The following is a 17,511-nucleotide window of genomic DNA, read 5'->3' as shown; positions in this document are numbered from 1 at the left end:
TCGAAACGACCAAAGGGTCGTTTCATATAACTCCTTTAAAAAAGAAGTAGTTACAAATGGATATATATTTTTATTTAATCTTTAGTTTCTTTTAAGAAACTTTTTCAGGCACTGGACATTTTGCCATTCCAGAACTTTAATTAATTTTTTAATTTCTCAGGTTATTTAATATATTTTTAGGTTATTTAATTAATTTCTAATGTAATAAGATACATATGCAATGTATGACATGTTACGTAAGAAATTTTTATATAACTTGTTCAGTTGCTAAAATTTTATGAAAAAGAGGTTTATACTTATTGAAACAAATTACTATAATATTGTGATAAACGTAAATAAAAATGTGCGAGTACTTAATAAATTCGAGACAAATCGATTGGGTATCCTGATATCTGTAAGATTTTGACAGTTCTAATTATCTAAATGTTGCATTTAATATTTAGATAATTCTACTTAATTACTTATTATAATTGATTAAATATCACAGAAAAATTAAAAATTACATGAGTTTTATGCCATTAAATATTTAACTACGAAATTAATTGAAATCTCACTGTTATCGGTTCGATTCATCTCGAACAGTCGGTACTCGAAAACTTTCGTACTCGCACATATAATAGTAAACTACAATGAAATTATTTGTAACCACTCTTCGGGAGGAATTGTTCTATCCATAATTTTTGTAATAAAATATATATGTATTTTTTTTAATAACGGAAGAATATATTTTCGCACGCGTATCTTGATTTTGTAAGAAGTTATAATAAATACCAATTAAATCGTGAAAACATTCGGGAATTGCATAATACTATATTTGGAAAGAGGTAAAAGTTTGCCGTTAACTGGCTGCCGAAATGGCTGCTATCGCAGCAGTCCGGAAGATTCGAGATTCGTTTCCTCCTGCAGCGAGGTCTTTGGTATTCAACGGGTCACTTAACTTTCTTTCGCAGATTGATCCTATGAAATACGACAGAAGCAGAGCACAGCTCGCTCTCCACTATGTGAATCCGTTCTTCTCTATGTCGGATACTACCTGGCATGCCACTTGGCGGATAGGAGGGATCTTGATCTGGTGAAATCATTGGGCCAGTTAGCCTCCATTGAACGCAGTGATAACACGGTTTTGCTCGTGATTTTTTTAAGCTTGTCTATCTCGCCGTTGAAAGTAAAACGGGAATTAGAGTTTAAATGCGCGATCAATTATTTTATTGCAACGGATATTATAAAAATTACATATATCGGAAGTGGCTTGACCTTGTTTTATGCGTCGCGTATTTTTTAGCTTGATCATTGTCTTATATCGAAACTTAAATTTGTCTATTTTTTTCGCGTATTCTTGATAATATATGTGTAATGGTCATTTAAATCGGTGAGGTCATAACTATGTAGTTTTATCAATAATACTATTAATAGTAACAAAAATGATGAAGATTGCATGGAATCAATTACGAGCAAACGTCGCAATTAAATGGTTGCGTGTGTTTCAGTTATCTGATTGTTATATATGTATCACGGCATAATAGTTACAAAATGTTATCGCTATTATATAGAAAAGGACATTTTAAAAGAGCTAATTGTAATTCAACGAATACAGAAGCACTTTAATGCTCGCATGTTTCGCTTTTTCGATCAGCTTGGAATCATGAAAGAGAAACATTGTCAGATTTCTCATGTAGTATTTTATCACTATCTCTGAGATCTACGCGCAATAGAGACAAATTACCGTTATTAGCCCCGTTTGAAGTAATAAACAGATTTATCTGCGCTCTATCGCCAGCATGAGTGAAACATAGCGATATGTTAGCAATGATCATAGCAACAAAGTCAGTTCTTGTGAAATCATGCTGGAAAATTGTCGATGGTTGCTATACATATCGCGCCTTTGTGGCTGTCATCCACACACGATCGATGAATTATCGATATTCAAAATTTTTCACCCACTGGCAGTGTACTCACTGATCGCGTGCGGGATGTATTGCGCCGGAGGATATTATACATTTAACACTTATTTAACTGTGTGTGAGACTAATATGGGATGTGTTCTAAAACAATTGAATCTATACAGCCGGTCTTCCTATATGATTCTAACGGCATTGTTTTCGTGTCTGCGACATATGGAATTTGAACGTACTATATCCACAACTCGTAAATTCGATAATTTAATACAGCATTATCATTGGTGCACTGATGACAAACGAAAGAATCACTATATGCAATGGCTGATTATGATATTGATCTTCGGCGCTTGGTTCATACCTATCTTACTAATAATAATATTTAATGCTAGAAACAAAACTTTAAACAAAACAGTTTTGTTTGAATTTATGATGATATGCGTAACACGAATATCATTCTCCATGGAAATCGCGAAATTTTACTTCTTATACGATGCATTGCGTCGCAGATTTCATCATCTCAACAGGCTGTGTTATGGATTGATTGGTATATTATTGTCAATTGATCAATTCGAAACCGTTGAACAAATCGAATCAAGTTAACTCAATCAATAACGATTCTCAAATGCTAGTATTAAGAACTTATATTAAAAATGTTCCTAAATATCTAAGTTAATATCTAAAAATAAAATACTTTTTATCTATATATATTTAATTTATATATAACATATAAATATATTAAGTATATTTATCACGCGCACACGCGTGTATGTTTATGGTATATAATAAATAATCTTAATAAAAGGTTTTATGTACATAGGGATGACTGTTGGCATCAATATCAGATTATTTGCCGACAGGCTTGCCATCGTGAATCTCCAGCGGTTACATCGTTACCTTCACGATGCAACAAATCATCTCACTTTTTATTACAACCCACAGTTGCTTATTTGGATCACGTGTATGTTAATGGACATTACAACTAATGTCTTCAGCATTGTTTTTAATGGAAAAGATATACTTAACAACATGCTGTTACTTTATATCCCGTATGTGATACTAATTTCATCACTTCAAATTATTGCTATAAGTCGCATCTGTCATTTGACATGCAATCAGGTATTAGTATACATATTACAAATATAATATAAGCGAAATTGGTGTAATAACCTTTTTAATGCTGCGTACAATTGTTATAGGCGAACGTATTGGCAAGTATAATATTCTCGGCAGAAACTTCCGCATTCAAACATAGTAACTTTTCGACCGTGAGTAAAATTTGTATGTAACGCACTACTAAAATATACGGTATACATACATATATTGTACATGTGCGCGCGTACGCGCATGCGTGCGTATTGTGGCAACGATATATATTTAATTATGTTATCTTAAAAAATTGATTTTTCGAAAATTGATTTTACCATTATTTGTCTCTCTTCAGACAATAGGTACAACCTTTGTGTAAAACATTTGTGCCATGACGTGTACTTTCAGAGATAAATAGCTTGTAACATTTTAAGAGTAGGTTTCATTTGGTGCTCGTGACGCTTGTGCATGAGCATCATCCGTCCTTGTTTAACATTTGCTAAACAACAAGGATGAAATAATTCTAAGAGTGTTGCTAGCGCTAAATGGAACGTATCCCAAATAGTTTAAATGCTCCACTCCGCATATACAGGGTGAGGCATTTAAAGCGTTACAAGCTGTTATCTTTGAAAGTATGCATCTCACCAATAAATATCTTAGATTATAGTTGAAGGACACATAACGTAGAGTAATATTCATTTAATTTTGGGTGTAGGCATTACTTTTAATTTTTTAAATAGAAATTCCCATGTTTTTTTATCATCTTTTTCTATTAATTAATTTGAACAACTTTTGTGTAATACATTTTTTTATTTGACTAATATTTTTTGTGACATTTAAGGAAAATTTGGTAACTTTTTCAATACTTAACTTATCTGATCGATAAAATTGTTGTCGGAGGGAAAAGTGATATAGGACTTTTTGACTTGATTTGGTTTTAAGAATATGTTGTAATAGCTTCTCTATTTTTGTAAACACTTGTGTATACATAAAAACTTCAAAGAGATTTTAATCATAACGATCTGAGTGGCCATTACACAAAACTTTCGTGTTATGAAAGAGAACTAGTCATAAGCAATAAAGATAGCGTAATGGAACAAATAGGACTCCTTGAAATTTAATTGATTCTCATCCAAAGTTATCCCGAGTTCTCCGAGTAGTCCTTCCATGTATAGAGCTTCTTTTGTTGCTTCAGAAAGAGCCATATACTCGGCCTCAGTTGTTGATAGAGCCACAGTGTGCTGTTTCTTTGATTCCCAGCTGATGGCTCCACCGCTCAATAGAAAGGTGTAACCAGTGTAGGATTTACGATCCATGTTGCAGTTACCCCAGTCAGCATCCGCGAACATCTCGGGAGGATTACTGAAAACAGAATAAACTAGACCAACATTATTAGTCCCTTTGAGGTATCGCAACACCCGCTTGGCTGCCCTCCAGTGAGTCTCCGTGTAACAGTTGTTGAATTGGCTAAGGCGACTGACAGCATGAGCTATATCGGGTCGTGTCGATGTCGCCAGATACATCAGTGCCCCAATGAGTTCTTGATAAGGAACCTCGGGTTGATGATAGTCCGTGCCGACCTCCTCCTTGATCAGCTTTACATCCGGATCCATTGGAGTGGACACCGGCTTACAGTCGAGCATGCCGAATCTTGCGAGAATGTCGTTAATATACCCTTTTTGTCTTATGGCAATCTCATTCTTCTCTCTTAAGAATTCCAAACCCAAGCAGTATTTGACGTCACCCAGGTCTTTGATCTCAAAGTTAGCGCTGAGATGACTCTTGATTTTAGCGATCTTCGCAGTATCGCGAGAAGCGATTATTATATCATCGACGTATACGATGATAAATGTTCCGTCCTCGATAGGTCCAATGAGAAATACACATGGATCGGCCTTCGATTGAACAGCTCCGAGTTGTTCAAGCTTTTCCTTCAGTGTATCGTGCCAGGTCCTACCTGACTGTCGAAGCCCGTACAACGCCTTAATTAATAGACAAACTGCGTTCGGCTTCTGAATGTCTTCCAACATCTTCTTCGCCGTTTCCTTGATGGAACTGTCCACGCTTCTGGAACAAATAATATGTTCCAAAATATCTTCTAGATATTCCGGTGCTTCCATGTAGATTGTCTCCTCAATTTCACCATTCAAATATGCCGTTGCTACGTCGAGCTGTTCGATCTTCATGTCTCTCTGTGCTGCTATGGCCAACACAGCTCGTATCGAGCTCATTCTTGCTACTGGAGCGAACGTCTCGTGATAATCGATCCCTGGTCTTTGAGAAAAACCGCGTGCTACAACACGTGCCTTTCGTTTCTCGATAGATCCATCGGAGTTATATTTGTTACGCAGAACAAATCTGCTCCCAACTACTCGTTGATCCTTCGGACACTCTGTGATCTTCCATGCGTTGTTCTTGATCAGAGATATCACCTCTGCTGCCATCGCGTCCATCCATTCCGATGAGTTCACATCCAACATGGCTTGCGTTATTGGGATTTCGGCCACACACGCCACTTCCGCTTGTTCAAACGCTTCGTGGCTATATTCCTTTCGAGGTCTCCCGGGCCGCCCGGTTCTGATAAGGCGGGGACGACCTCTTCTACGGACTTGTGCGAGTCCCTCATTTCCACCCTCTGGCTCTTCTATTTCCTCTTCCCCTGGATCCGCTTCCCCTGGTTCTGGTTCATCTGGTTCCGCTTCTTCTGGCTCCACAGCAATTTCCTCGATGTTCCTTTGCTCCACGTTATCATAACTGGAGAACAATTTGACGTCCACGCCGTCAATCGGGATCATGTCCGTGGATTGTGAATAGAAATCTTCGAAAGGTGTTTTAGCTCTTCCCAGATGGTTTTCCAGAAACTTTACGTCCCGAGTAATCTCGATTTTCTTGGATTCCGTTAGCCAGATTCGAAAACCTTTCGATTCCTCGGAATACCCGACGAATATTCCCTCCTTGGATCGAGGGTCAAGTTTTCCTCTCGTGGGAACTTTGTTTATACAGAATACTTTACATCCAAAACTCTTGAAGTAACTTGCAGTCGGAGCCCTGCCTTTCCAGCCTTCGTGTGGGGTCCTTCCATTGAGCTTACTTGTTGGACAGCGATTCCTAATGTAATTCGCCGTGGATACAGCTTCAGCCCAGAATGATGGAGGTAGACCTGACTGGAGTAGAAGGCATCTCGTAGAGTCCACCAAAGTCCGATTTTTTCTTTCGGCAACCCCGTTTTGCTCCGGACTGTATGCCGTTGTGAGTCGACGTTGAATTCCCTGGGTCTTTAAGTATTCGTCGAATTCCTTATTGACGTACTCGCGGCCATTATCGGATTGAATCGCCTTTATTTTCTTGCCATGTTGTTTCTCGACGAAGATTTGGTATGCCTTGAACTCTTCGAGCGCTTGGTCCTTACTTTTAATGAACCTTATCTCCGTCCATCTTGTATGATCGTCGGTAAAAGTGATAAAATACCTCGATCCTCCATTCGATGTAACTCGCATTGGGCCACATATATCGGTATGGATTAGTTCCAATTTTTCGGTCTCTCGTGTTGACTTTTTCGGAAACGATGGTCGTGTCATCTTCCCTTGAATACATATTTCACAGTTCAAGTCTTCAGGCACATGCCGTAAGTCTATACCCCGGATGGCTCCATCCTTTGATGCCTGTATGAGATCACGATAGTTTAGGTGGCCCATCCGTCGATGCCAAAATTCGCCTGTATTCGTCGATATCACCGAATGACAGCTCTCCTCGGACATTGTGCTGGCTTCTTGACAATGATCGGATGACTCTCCGTCGATATAGTAGAGATCACCGATCCTCTTAGCAATCAACCTCGTGCGTCCCTTTTGGTCGGTAACGATGGCCCTCTGTTTCTCGAACGATACTCCATAACCTCTATCTGTCATTTTCGAGACTGACAATAGATTCATTCGTAGTTCGGGAACGTGCAATGTTTCATTCAGAGTCACTTCACTCTTCTTTCCATTCGCAGTCGTCACGATCGCCGCCACACCTCTTGCTTGAATTTTCGCGGATGAATCACTGGCCAACTTCAAAACGCCGGATTTGCTTTCGTTGATCTCGGTGAATAGGCTGATATCTTTACACATATGTGATGTGCATCCACTGTCAATACACCACCGATTTTTAGATGTGCAGTCTGCGAACTGGCAAACGTCGGATCTGTCTTCGGTCAATAGAAGAGATACCTTGCTTTTATCATCCGCTTTCTGTGACGGGCACTCCGAGGCCTTATGCCCCTTTTCGTGACACTTGTAGCATTTGAATTTGAAACACTTGTCCTTTTTCTGTTCCTCCTTGTTAGTCGAATTATGCTTTGAAAAATTTCGCTTCTTCCTGTTGATGAGTAAGGCATCTTGATTCGATGTCACTGTGCTCTTCCTTGCGTCGAACTCTTCGACTATCTTGGTACGTAGATTTTCAGGTGTTGGAAGCTCGTCACGACTTTCGATTGCGACTCTGAAATTTTCAAAGCTTGACGGCAAACTATATAGCATCATTATGGCAAGTTGATCTGGATTTATAATTACGTCCATTTCTGACAACTTATCTACGGCATCGAAGAAATCATGTAGATGCTCGCGCACGTCGCCATCTTCGCACATCTTCTTCAGGATGAGAGTCTTCAATAGTGTGGCCTTTCGGGCGGGTCCTTTTGATTGGAACGTGTTTTCCAACTTTATCCACAACTCACGCGAAGTTTCGCAGTTTTTAATTAATTTCAACTGACTCGCTCCTATGGATAAAATTAAGTCCGACTTGGCCTTTTCGTCCTTAGTGCGCCACTCTCGTACGTCGGCCGCGTTCTCGGGCTTCGCTATCTCGCCACTCACATAACCCCATGCATCATTCTTTATTAGCAGCGCGCGCATTTGTAGCTTCCACGTATCGTAGTTGTCGCGCCCGAGCGCCTCGATACGCATGACACTGTTCGCGGCCATAATCGCGTACCGACGATCTACTTTCTTTACGATATGCTACTATTATACCGACGCGCCCGATGCAAGATGGCCGATTAGCCTTTACGCGCACGATGACTTCCGTGTATGCACAGCGCGAAGCCTTTTTCCTCTTCTCTTTCGCGATCGCGTCAATCACTTTGCCGTCTCTTCGCGATCGCGTCGATGCATTCGTTGTCCCTTTTGCGCTCGCACGTTTGCTGTCTCTTCGCGCTCGTAACGATGCACGCTTACTGTCTCTTCGCGCTCGCGACGATGCGTACACGCTGTTTTTTCGCGCTCGCGACGATGCACACACTGTCTCTTCACGATCGCGACAATGCACTTTCGCCGTTTCCTCGGGCTCGTACGATGCACCTTCGCCGTCTTTTCGCGCTCATGCGATGCACCTTCGCCGTCTTTTCGCGCTCATGCGATGCACCTTTACCGTCTTTTCGCGCCCACGTCGATGCTCGTTCGACGTTTCCTCGCGCTCGCACGGTGTAACTCGCCGTCTCTTCAGAAAACACTACGCACCGTATATCTCGTCTGGGCCCATAACCTGATAGGGGTGACGCGTGATATACAACAGTTTTAGTGTTAGAACTCAATATATATTTTCTGAAGAACGTTACATGTTGCCGCGTGTGACCGGTACAGTAAGATGGCGAGAGACTAGTATGGTATAAATGAATCTCGCCTTCTCCTTCATCATACAGTAAAAGAAGAACTAGATTCAATTTAAAAAGCAAAAAACAGAGATGATCTTGTAATCTCCAAGGTTCTTTGAACTTCTTCAACACTTATGTGTTCAATTTTATTAACTCAAATTTATTTCCAAGATATTTTGATTTATGGATTAAAAAGGGCAAATTTGTATATACATGGTACTGCTATAATCAATCTTGTATACAGACATGCATTAAGGACGTTCTCTCGTCCTTATACTAGAGAAAATCGATTTTCTTAGGATTTTCTTGAAACTGTGAATATACGTTAATTTAGGTGTGCTTTATGCGTGGTATACATTTCAGTATCTCTTCCGGTATAAAAAATCAAGATACTGAGCCTCAAAGTTTCAACTTTTACTAATGAAAAAGTTTTCCAGGTCAAACGGTAAGAGATACGAGGTTGGCCAAGAGGACCAAAGTTGCTTTTCTCGTCGAGTTCTATAAGAAAAAAATGCCAAAACTAAAAAAATTAAACTAAAAAAAATTTTTTTGTAACTGAGGCTCGGTATCTTTTTTTTTTATACCGGAAAAGGTACTGAAATTTATACCACGCATAAGGCACACCTAAATTAACGTATATTCACAGTTTCAAGAAAATCGATTTTCTCTAGTATAAGGACGAGAGAACGTCCTTAAACATTCGAAATTACTTTTCCGTCACGGCTTTTCCGTAAAATTTTATTGAACATTACTTATTACGAATATCTTTTAATTCTATATTAAATGTATAAAACATTTTGAAGAAATAGTTTGAAATTTTTATTAAAATATAAACCTTAAAATAGAATAAAGATCAATTCTTATTTATTTTAATTCGTAAAGTTTAAAATTTGCAAAAGTTTAACTTTACTCATTTTTTTATTAACTTATTTTTAATAGCTACATAAAAAATGATTGACATTTTTATATTTTAATTATGGAAAAATTACAAAGACAATATTTTGCGATGTTCTTTACTTTTAGGAAACAACCGAATTGGGAGTATTTCTATGGGCGCATCCGTTGCGCATCAGAGTTTGTGGCTTGTTTAATTTGGATAACCAATTTACACTTTCGGTAATTAATATTCTCATTTGTTTTTATCATGTTTTTTAGATTTATATAAATATTAAAACTACTATAAATACTGATATTTTCTATTAGTTTTGCGAAAAATCAAAAAATCATATATTTCGACTATATATTTGACTACGCACAATTAGATGTAACAGAAAATTATAAGTTGTACGAAAAATTGTTATATACGAAATTTGCATTACTTTGTAGGGGTCATTACATATAGTGTATAGGGGAAACCGAGGCTGGTTGTCACATTTTTCAAATACTGATTTAAAAAAAAATGTTATAGCAATATTTTATAATACCGTGTACTACTTTATAATGTAGCTACATCGTTTAGTATAAGAAAACAAATATTAGACTTACATATATTATATTTATACACAAAAAAGTTATCTAATTCTAAGCAAAATCATGCAAATGTGACAACTTAACCCCATACCCAGGGTTGGTTGTCACATATTTCTGGATTGGGTGTCACGTATCTTAAATATAGAGAAAACATACGAAAAATAGCTTTTGTTTTAATATTTTAATAAAGTTAATGAGTTTTTGTAGATTTAAGGATGTATTGCACCTATTTTCAAAGCGCTACCAAGTGGATAAAAATTTGTAAGAATGTTCTTTTAGTCTTCCTGATGTGCTACAAAAAAAAGTAGAAACGAATCCACTAAACGGTTGCTGAGATATAACGATTTTAATTTTCACTGATTTTATACGTATTTTTATGGGAAGAGACGATTTTGACAAATAAAACAGCTAAAAAAATGTTGAAGGAGCGCTACCAATATTTTGAATTTTTTTGTACATCTAGTATACGAATAGATAAAACTATCTGTCAAGTTTCAATTGTCTTCACTACACCGTTTTAAAGAAATAAATTAATAATTAATGATAATTAATTATTAATTAATAATTAATAACTAATTATTAATTTTATTAATAATTTGACGTTATAAAGTTGAAATCAGGGCATTTTTACTGCCAAAAGTTTAGGCTCATAAATTACAAAAATCGCAAATAATACTGGAAAAAACATTTGTAAAGTAAAAAAATACCTTTGTAGGAGTAAAAATAAGACTCCTACTATCTTGAGTATCTTACATCTAGATTTACTATGCGTTAGGCGTAGATATTCAAGTATTTCAAATTTCATGCACTTTTGTCTAAGATTGTACCAGTGATACATCCTTAACTTAATAATATATTGCAGCATAAATTAAACGAAATATTAAAAATTATAAGGTGCACGAATTGATGCCCGCGTTAACATTTTTAATACAATGACTGTTAATCTGAAAATATCATTATTTTAATTTCAAAAATTGGTTTTCGAAAAATCTGTTTTAATAAAATTAGTTTGCAAATAATTAATTTAGACAATTAAAAAAATCTATTTTTGAACATTCTTGTTACATCTAAATATTTATAAATTTAATAGTCAGATTTTTCCAAAGTCGATTAATCGTTACAGACACTATTTAGAAATTTTCATATATTTACTTCAAAATTTATTTTACATAGGTATTCGGTATAATACTGATGTATGTGGTTCTAGTTTCATCTGTTCTTTGAAGAGAATTTTAAGCAAACAAATATGTTTCAAAAAAGATTTAAAAATAAAAAAAATTTCCGTCTAATTTTAATAAAGTTTTTGAACTTTAAACCACATAGAGTTTGCTTATTACGAGTCGCTTGCTATTATTATACTGCAGAGGAGTCCATATAACATAACCCGTTGAACTTGAAGTACTTAGTCTATATTGAAATGTGGTGTAATTAAAAATAGAAAAAAATAATTATTTAAAATATTACAATTGTACGCGTTACTTAACATTATTATGTACTTATGGACGATGATCCGTAATGGAGTTGGTGAGTGAGGGAAGAAGGAAAAAGAGAAAAAAGAAAGGGAGATAATATTTTATAACTTTTGTAAATATTTCAAACTTCTGTAACATTAATGTCATACAAATAAATATCTAAACTAAATTTATGCTTTTTTTACGTATAATTTATAAAAGAGACTGCCTTGATATGAGCATATTTAGCGATGGCGTATACCTTGCGTACCAAAAGTTACGGAACGGCCAATTATTTCAGAAAGTATTGGTTATTGGAAGAATATGTTTCAGATAAAAGTTAGAGGGTTCAAAAGAGGCCAATAGACGATCTTATTAGATTTTAGGTCCAAGGCCCGTGCTGGGCCCAAGAGGGTCCAAGTTAAATTTTTTAAATTAAAACCCTCATTTTTTATTGTATTATCTTTTTCTACTTATTAATTTAAACAACTTTTGTCTAAAACATTTTTTTATTTGCCTTATACTTTTTGAAATATTCAAGGAAAACTTGGTAACTTTTTTAATATTTAGCTTACAATATCTCATTAATTGTTTATCGGAGGGAAAAGTGGTTAGTGTCAGAAAACTATGTTACAGTTTCCAAACTTCTTTTATTAATAACTTTTTAATAAACTCCTTGAAGGTCAAGGTCAACATTAAGGTCAGTCAAAAGTCATTTGGGGCTGGCTGTATAAAAAGAAATATTTACCCTAACGTTTAAATTTATTTAGATTATATAAGCGTAATTCGTGTAGTACCTAAAAGTCTTCCCCTTGTTGGTCTGTTCTGTTCGGCCGGTCACGAGCTCAAACTGTAGATACGAATCGTCCGAATTACTAGAATTTTTGATGTTGGAAACCGCTTTCAAACGGACAATGCTAGAATCGAAATCGTTGAAATTCTCCTTAAGTCTGATAGGCTCTGATGACCTCGGTAGAAAAGCTGGCGCCTTCTTATGCGATTCCACAACCCGTATGTCAAGATCAATGACATTGCTCTGCGGGATTTCGCCAAGATCATCGACGGTCGCCGTCATACAAAATTTGTAACCTGGATTCCGCTGCACAAATTCATTATGACCATAATGCAGGACATTTATATGTATATACATACGTAATCTGTTAAATAAAACGGGGAAGCGGAAGCTTATCGAATAAGAAATGGATCGACGTTCCATTATTTGTCAAAGTTTTGGGAATATAATTTTTAGTAAACACGATAAGATAATATTTCTGTCGATTATTCAACGGACATTTTTGTTTCAGGCGTTACTCGCAAAACGTTTACTAAAAATAGCAAAAGAAAAAACATTTACGTAACAAACTTCGCCAATGAATATGAAAATTCGAACAACGATTTAATAAAAAACGACGGAACTATCGCTTAAACTATCAGATAAGTGTTACAAGGCGCTATTCTCTCTTAATATCGTTCCACCTTCGCATTACTTATACGTCTATAGCCTTGTTGAGGAATATGACACCGAACTCGCGGTCGATCCGAAAGTATACAGCATCATCCGGTCTCTTAGGAGACAGACTATACCGTACGACGGAATTGTTGCCATCGTCAATATCGGTGGCGGAAACTCGCATGACCTCGCGACCCACCGGTAAATCTTGCGGCACAGATTCCGTGTATGCCTGCGTAACAAGCCAAAATGTATTAGCGAGAACCGACAATCGCACAATACGTGCGCGTGGCTTCTAAAATGCACTTAGCGTGATGTATTCCATGCAATTTTCGTACGAATCGTGTTTACCATACAATTCCTAAAAGACCACACGTACATGCATGCTAATTTAATAATAATAATAAATTTAAATAATAAGATTCAATGATAATAAATTTACATATATATATATATATATATATATATATATATATATATATATATATCGTACCACTTTGTCGAAGACGGGTTTGTTGTCATTGACGTCTTCGATGGTGACTTTAAATGAGCACACGTTAGCCATCTGCGGCCTTCCATTGTCGGTTGCGAGTACCGTGAGCCAAGCCTCTTTCTCGTAGAAGGGTTCGTAGGGTTCGTCCCTGTCGATAAACTGGGTCGTCCTGATGAGGCTCGTCTTGTTGTTGATTTGGAATTTTAACTTTTCGTCAGGAGAGATCATCAAGCGGTATGTAATGGTACCTGAAAATGTGAGGTCGGATCAGACGATCGTCGGATAATCGAGCTAGTAATAGAAATTCGAATCTGTCCTTCGAAGATCTTCAAATAAATTCATGAAAATCAAATTATACGAAAATACGAGTTCTTTCGGAAATATTATTCGAAATCAAACTTCTAAAAATCTTAAAAAATAGTTTAGTCTTGAAATTATTAAAGAAGTCTCGAATATCTAGAAACAATATCTTCCTATAAATATTTCCTAGAAGATCTTTAAGCAAATTAATCATGTAAAAACGAATTATTTTAAAAATATTATTCAAAATCAGACTTCTGAATATCTTGAAAAATAACTCAATCTTGAAATTATTAAAGAAGTCTCGAATATCTAGAAACAATATTTTCCTAGGAATATTTGGATGCCTGAAACATATTTAAAACATGTTTGAAACATATTTAAAATATATTTGAAACATATTTAAAAATATGTTTTCTCCTTTACAACACAGTTTACAACGTTATTTCCATCCATTCTATATTTATGTACAGATACAGATAATAATTTTGTTTTTAAGTTAAACATGTTTTTTAATTCAACAATTTCAAAACTTCTTTAATAAAAAATTTATTTGATTTCGAGTTCGAATCAAATGAGACTCTTGTCGTATAAAATAATTCTTTTGCATAACATGTTGCGAGTGAACTATAATTACTTGCCTGTACGCTCTATTTTCGTTCATCGCGGTTTGTTGGCATGAGAGAAAATAGTACGTACCTCTGCTTTGTTAATTAATAATGCGACAAGATATTTCCGTTTGCCTGATCTCATTTTGATGCGCGTAAATCCGTCAAAAATAATAAATAAATGGTGAAAAACATACCGGGGACACGGTACATGATTAAAAACAAGCTCAAACACGGATCGTGCATCATAAACTTTTTTCCGTTTTAATTGGAGGTCGCAAAACTTTGAAGATCATAAAAATGGCATGAACAACTTTCTTGTTTTTTTACCACGCGCATAATTTACCACAGACGTTTTATGCGTGACAAGTGTGACATATACGCGATGATGTCGCGCTGTCATACAATACCTCCTTCCTCCGGCGGATCCCGATCTTCGGCGTGCACCTGAATTATCACCGTGCCAAGCGGTCCTCCTCCTTCACCACCGGCGCGTAAATTGAGCAATTGGAGAACACCGGCTTGTGGTTGTGATTTTCATCGAGCTGAAAGCGCAAGAGAAACGGACGGCTATTAGGGCGGGTGTTACTTGGGCGCGAGGCAGGTGCCCCACTCGAAAGATGTCCGGGGGATTAATCGTTTTGACCATGGATTTTGGTCCTTCTAAATTGATGTAATTTTGATGCTTATATATATAGGGTAGACCGGGGCACGTTGTCACACGGGGCACGTTGTCACACGGGGCACGTTGTCACATCGGCTTTATTTAAAAAACTAGAGAGCAGTACCCGTCATTCCCAAAACGTGTTAGTGTATGCCCATCTTTGGTGTGTTTACAGTGTTGAGATTGCTCCAGCCGTGTTGACGTAAAATCAACTTGAAAGTTTTTTGCGACCCCGGGAAAAAATGGAAGAGATCTGAACAGATTTGAGCAGATCTCATCAGATCCAATCCACTCAGATCTGGTTTGATCAAAATATTGGCCCTATCTGATCAGATCCAATCAGACATGAGTAGGTCTGATCCGATCCTAGAGGATAGAGTCAGATATGTAACGAGAATAATCTATTATATCTGCTCAGATCCAATCAGACATGAGTAGATCTGATCCGATCCGGTGTCCATCCACTCCAGAATATTGTTGTTTTCAAATGTTATTTTTTAAATGTGCCACTTTATTATAAAAGTGGACTCCACGATACAAAAGTTGTGCCGTTCCACGATTTACATAACTTGGCGCAACTTTGAGATGCAACATTATGCTCTGATCATATATAATCTTATATGACTATATAAGTTTATATGTGACTATATTATTTTATCAGTTTAAATTATAAGGTATGTTTGCAAAATAATTTAAAAAATTTATGTTTTATATATACATATACACATTAATCTTTTATATTTACTTATTATTAATTAATTTTGCACGGTACTTTTTTAATGGAATATTTATAATAAATTCTAAATATGGTGTCAAAAATAACAATTATTATTAAATTGGCAGAGACTATATTTATTATATATGTTAATGTTTCAAAATTGTGAAAACTGTTTTTAATATAAAAATTAATTGACTTTTTGACCAAAAATTATTTAAAAGCTTTTCCTTTACAGAGTTAATATTATATTTGATATAATGTCCAACATTGGGTGTAAAAATTAATAATGGACGATTTGAGAACAAAATTTTTATAATTTCTATACTAGCGAGATCTGCTCAGATCCGGCAAGATCGGAAGAGATCTGATTGGATCAGCAACACAACTTTGTAAGCCAAGATTGGACTTATCTGGTGAGATCAAGATATGTCTGATTAGGTCTGCTCAGATCCGGCAAGATCGGAAGAGATCTGATTGAATCAGCAACACAACTTTGTAAGCCAAGATTGGTCTTATCTGGTGAGATCAAAACATGTCTGGCTAGGTCTGCTCAGATCCGACAAGATCTGAGGCATAATGTCTGCTCGTACTTCAGGAGATCTGAAGCAATCAGATAATGTCCGATTAGATCGGAAGAGATTCGATTGGATCTGCGATTAAATACCCAGGTAGCAAGCACTTGTCATTTTGACGTCAATTGACGTCAAAAGACGTCAAAATGACAGACTTTTGACGTCAATTGACGTCAAAATAACGAGTGCTGCTACCTGGGTATCGAACGGCAGCAATGGTCAGATCAGGTGAGATCGGATTATAGTTCAGCATATCTGGCTGCATGTGATTAAATATGGCCATGCAGATCTGGCGAGATAAAATTGTATCCAATCAGATCTGACTTTACTTGAATTTCAGATCTCGTTGTATCTCATTTTATCAAATCAGGCATGGTCAGATCTCCTCCATTTTTTCCCGGGACCGTAAGTAAAATTTTATTGTCTAATATTCAACGTACTGGACATAAAGCTTATGTTTTTTTCAGAATAGACCTTTATATTATCTTAAAGTATGTACTTTTACCTACCGCGTGCAATACCTAACCTTATGAATATCTCAAACGTGTCGGCCATGAGGCTGTTTGAAGTAAAAAAATGCCCTCGGGGCACGTTGTCACGAATTTGATGGGAATCTATTGCGAATCTTCGGATGACGATAACGAGTAAAAATATTTTATGTTTAATCACCGACATGGTTATAAAAAAAAATGTGTATCAATAAGTTGCGCATTCGAGTGGAATTCTTATATTTAGATTAAGACAAAAACTTCGTGCTTTTTGTACTTTTTTGAAATAAAATAAATGTTTCTGTGAAAGATTTTACTTTTTTACATTGCAGCGCACTATAATATATTGATATTTACGTTGAATACAGTTTGGATAACATTTTGTATGCAATTACATTTGATGTGACAACGTGCCTCGTGACCGGGGCACGTTGTCACAAGCGACCTGTCGTTATTTATTGTTATGTAACAACTGTAGAGTAACAATCACACAAAATTCGATACTGTCCAATTGAAGCTGAGGGTTCACTCGAAATTTTGGCATACCAAAGTACTCTTAAATATTGAATGTAAAAAATAAAAAAAATATTGAACCAAATGTGTGACAACGTGCCCCGGTCTACCCTAATCATGCTTATATTACATCAATTTCTATATTTAAATAATTTAATTAATTTATTT

General features: G+C 36.2%; 2 protein-coding genes across 6 annotated transcripts; one reads left to right on the top strand and one right to left on the bottom strand.

Annotated features, from left to right (window-relative positions):
• Positions 1-661: 661 nt before the first annotated feature.
• Positions 662-11,502, top strand: LOC139824259 (uncharacterized). Of its 3 annotated transcripts, none has more exons than XM_071796776.1 (5): positions 662-1,369; positions 2,716-3,014; positions 3,095-3,163; positions 9,640-9,732; positions 9,943-11,502. In XM_071796776.1, the coding sequence occupies exons 2-5, from the start codon at positions 2,718-2,720 to the stop codon at positions 10,060-10,062; spliced, it is 579 nt and encodes a 192-aa protein (XP_071652877.1). In that variant the 5' UTR covers positions 662-1,369; positions 2,716-2,717; the 3' UTR covers positions 10,063-11,502. The 3 variants fall into 3 exon arrangements, with proteins under 3 accessions (XP_071652877.1, XP_071652876.1, XP_071652875.1); XM_071796775.1 differs by lacking the exon at positions 662-1,369 and adding an exon at positions 1,424-2,442 and having other exon boundaries at positions 11,260-11,502; XM_071796774.1 differs by lacking the exon at positions 662-1,369 and adding an exon at positions 1,428-2,442.
• Positions 11,503-11,642: 140 nt separating this feature from the next.
• On the bottom strand, positions 11,643-13,724 carry LOC139824261 (DE-cadherin-like). 3 transcript variants are annotated; one of them, XR_011735056.1, is made up of 3 exons: positions 13,481-13,724; positions 12,335-13,219; positions 11,643-12,263 (listed from the first exon to the last, which is right to left on the bottom strand). XR_011735056.1 is itself a non-coding variant. In XM_071796779.1 (3 exons), exons 1-2 carry the CDS (start codon positions 13,706-13,708, stop codon positions 13,025-13,027), a joined length of 423 nt encoding a protein of 140 aa, XP_071652880.1. In that variant the 5' UTR covers positions 13,709-13,724; the 3' UTR covers positions 11,643-12,636; positions 13,014-13,024. The 3 variants fall into 3 exon arrangements, 2 of the variants coding, with proteins under 2 accessions (XP_071652880.1, XP_071652883.1); XM_071796779.1 differs by having other exon boundaries at positions 11,643-12,636; positions 13,014-13,219; XM_071796782.1 differs by having other exon boundaries at positions 11,643-12,636; positions 13,025-13,219.
• Positions 13,725-17,511: the final 3,787 nt, after the last annotated feature.

This window comes from Temnothorax longispinosus, unplaced genomic scaffold (genome assembly GCF_030848805.1).
Source record: "Temnothorax longispinosus isolate EJ_2023e unplaced genomic scaffold, Tlon_JGU_v1 HiC_scaffold_31, whole genome shotgun sequence".
In the NCBI taxonomy this organism is placed as follows: Eukaryota; Metazoa; Arthropoda; class Insecta; order Hymenoptera; family Formicidae; genus Temnothorax; species Temnothorax longispinosus.
Note: the sequence above shows the minus strand (reverse complement) of the source record. Positions and strands in the feature narration are given on the sequence as shown.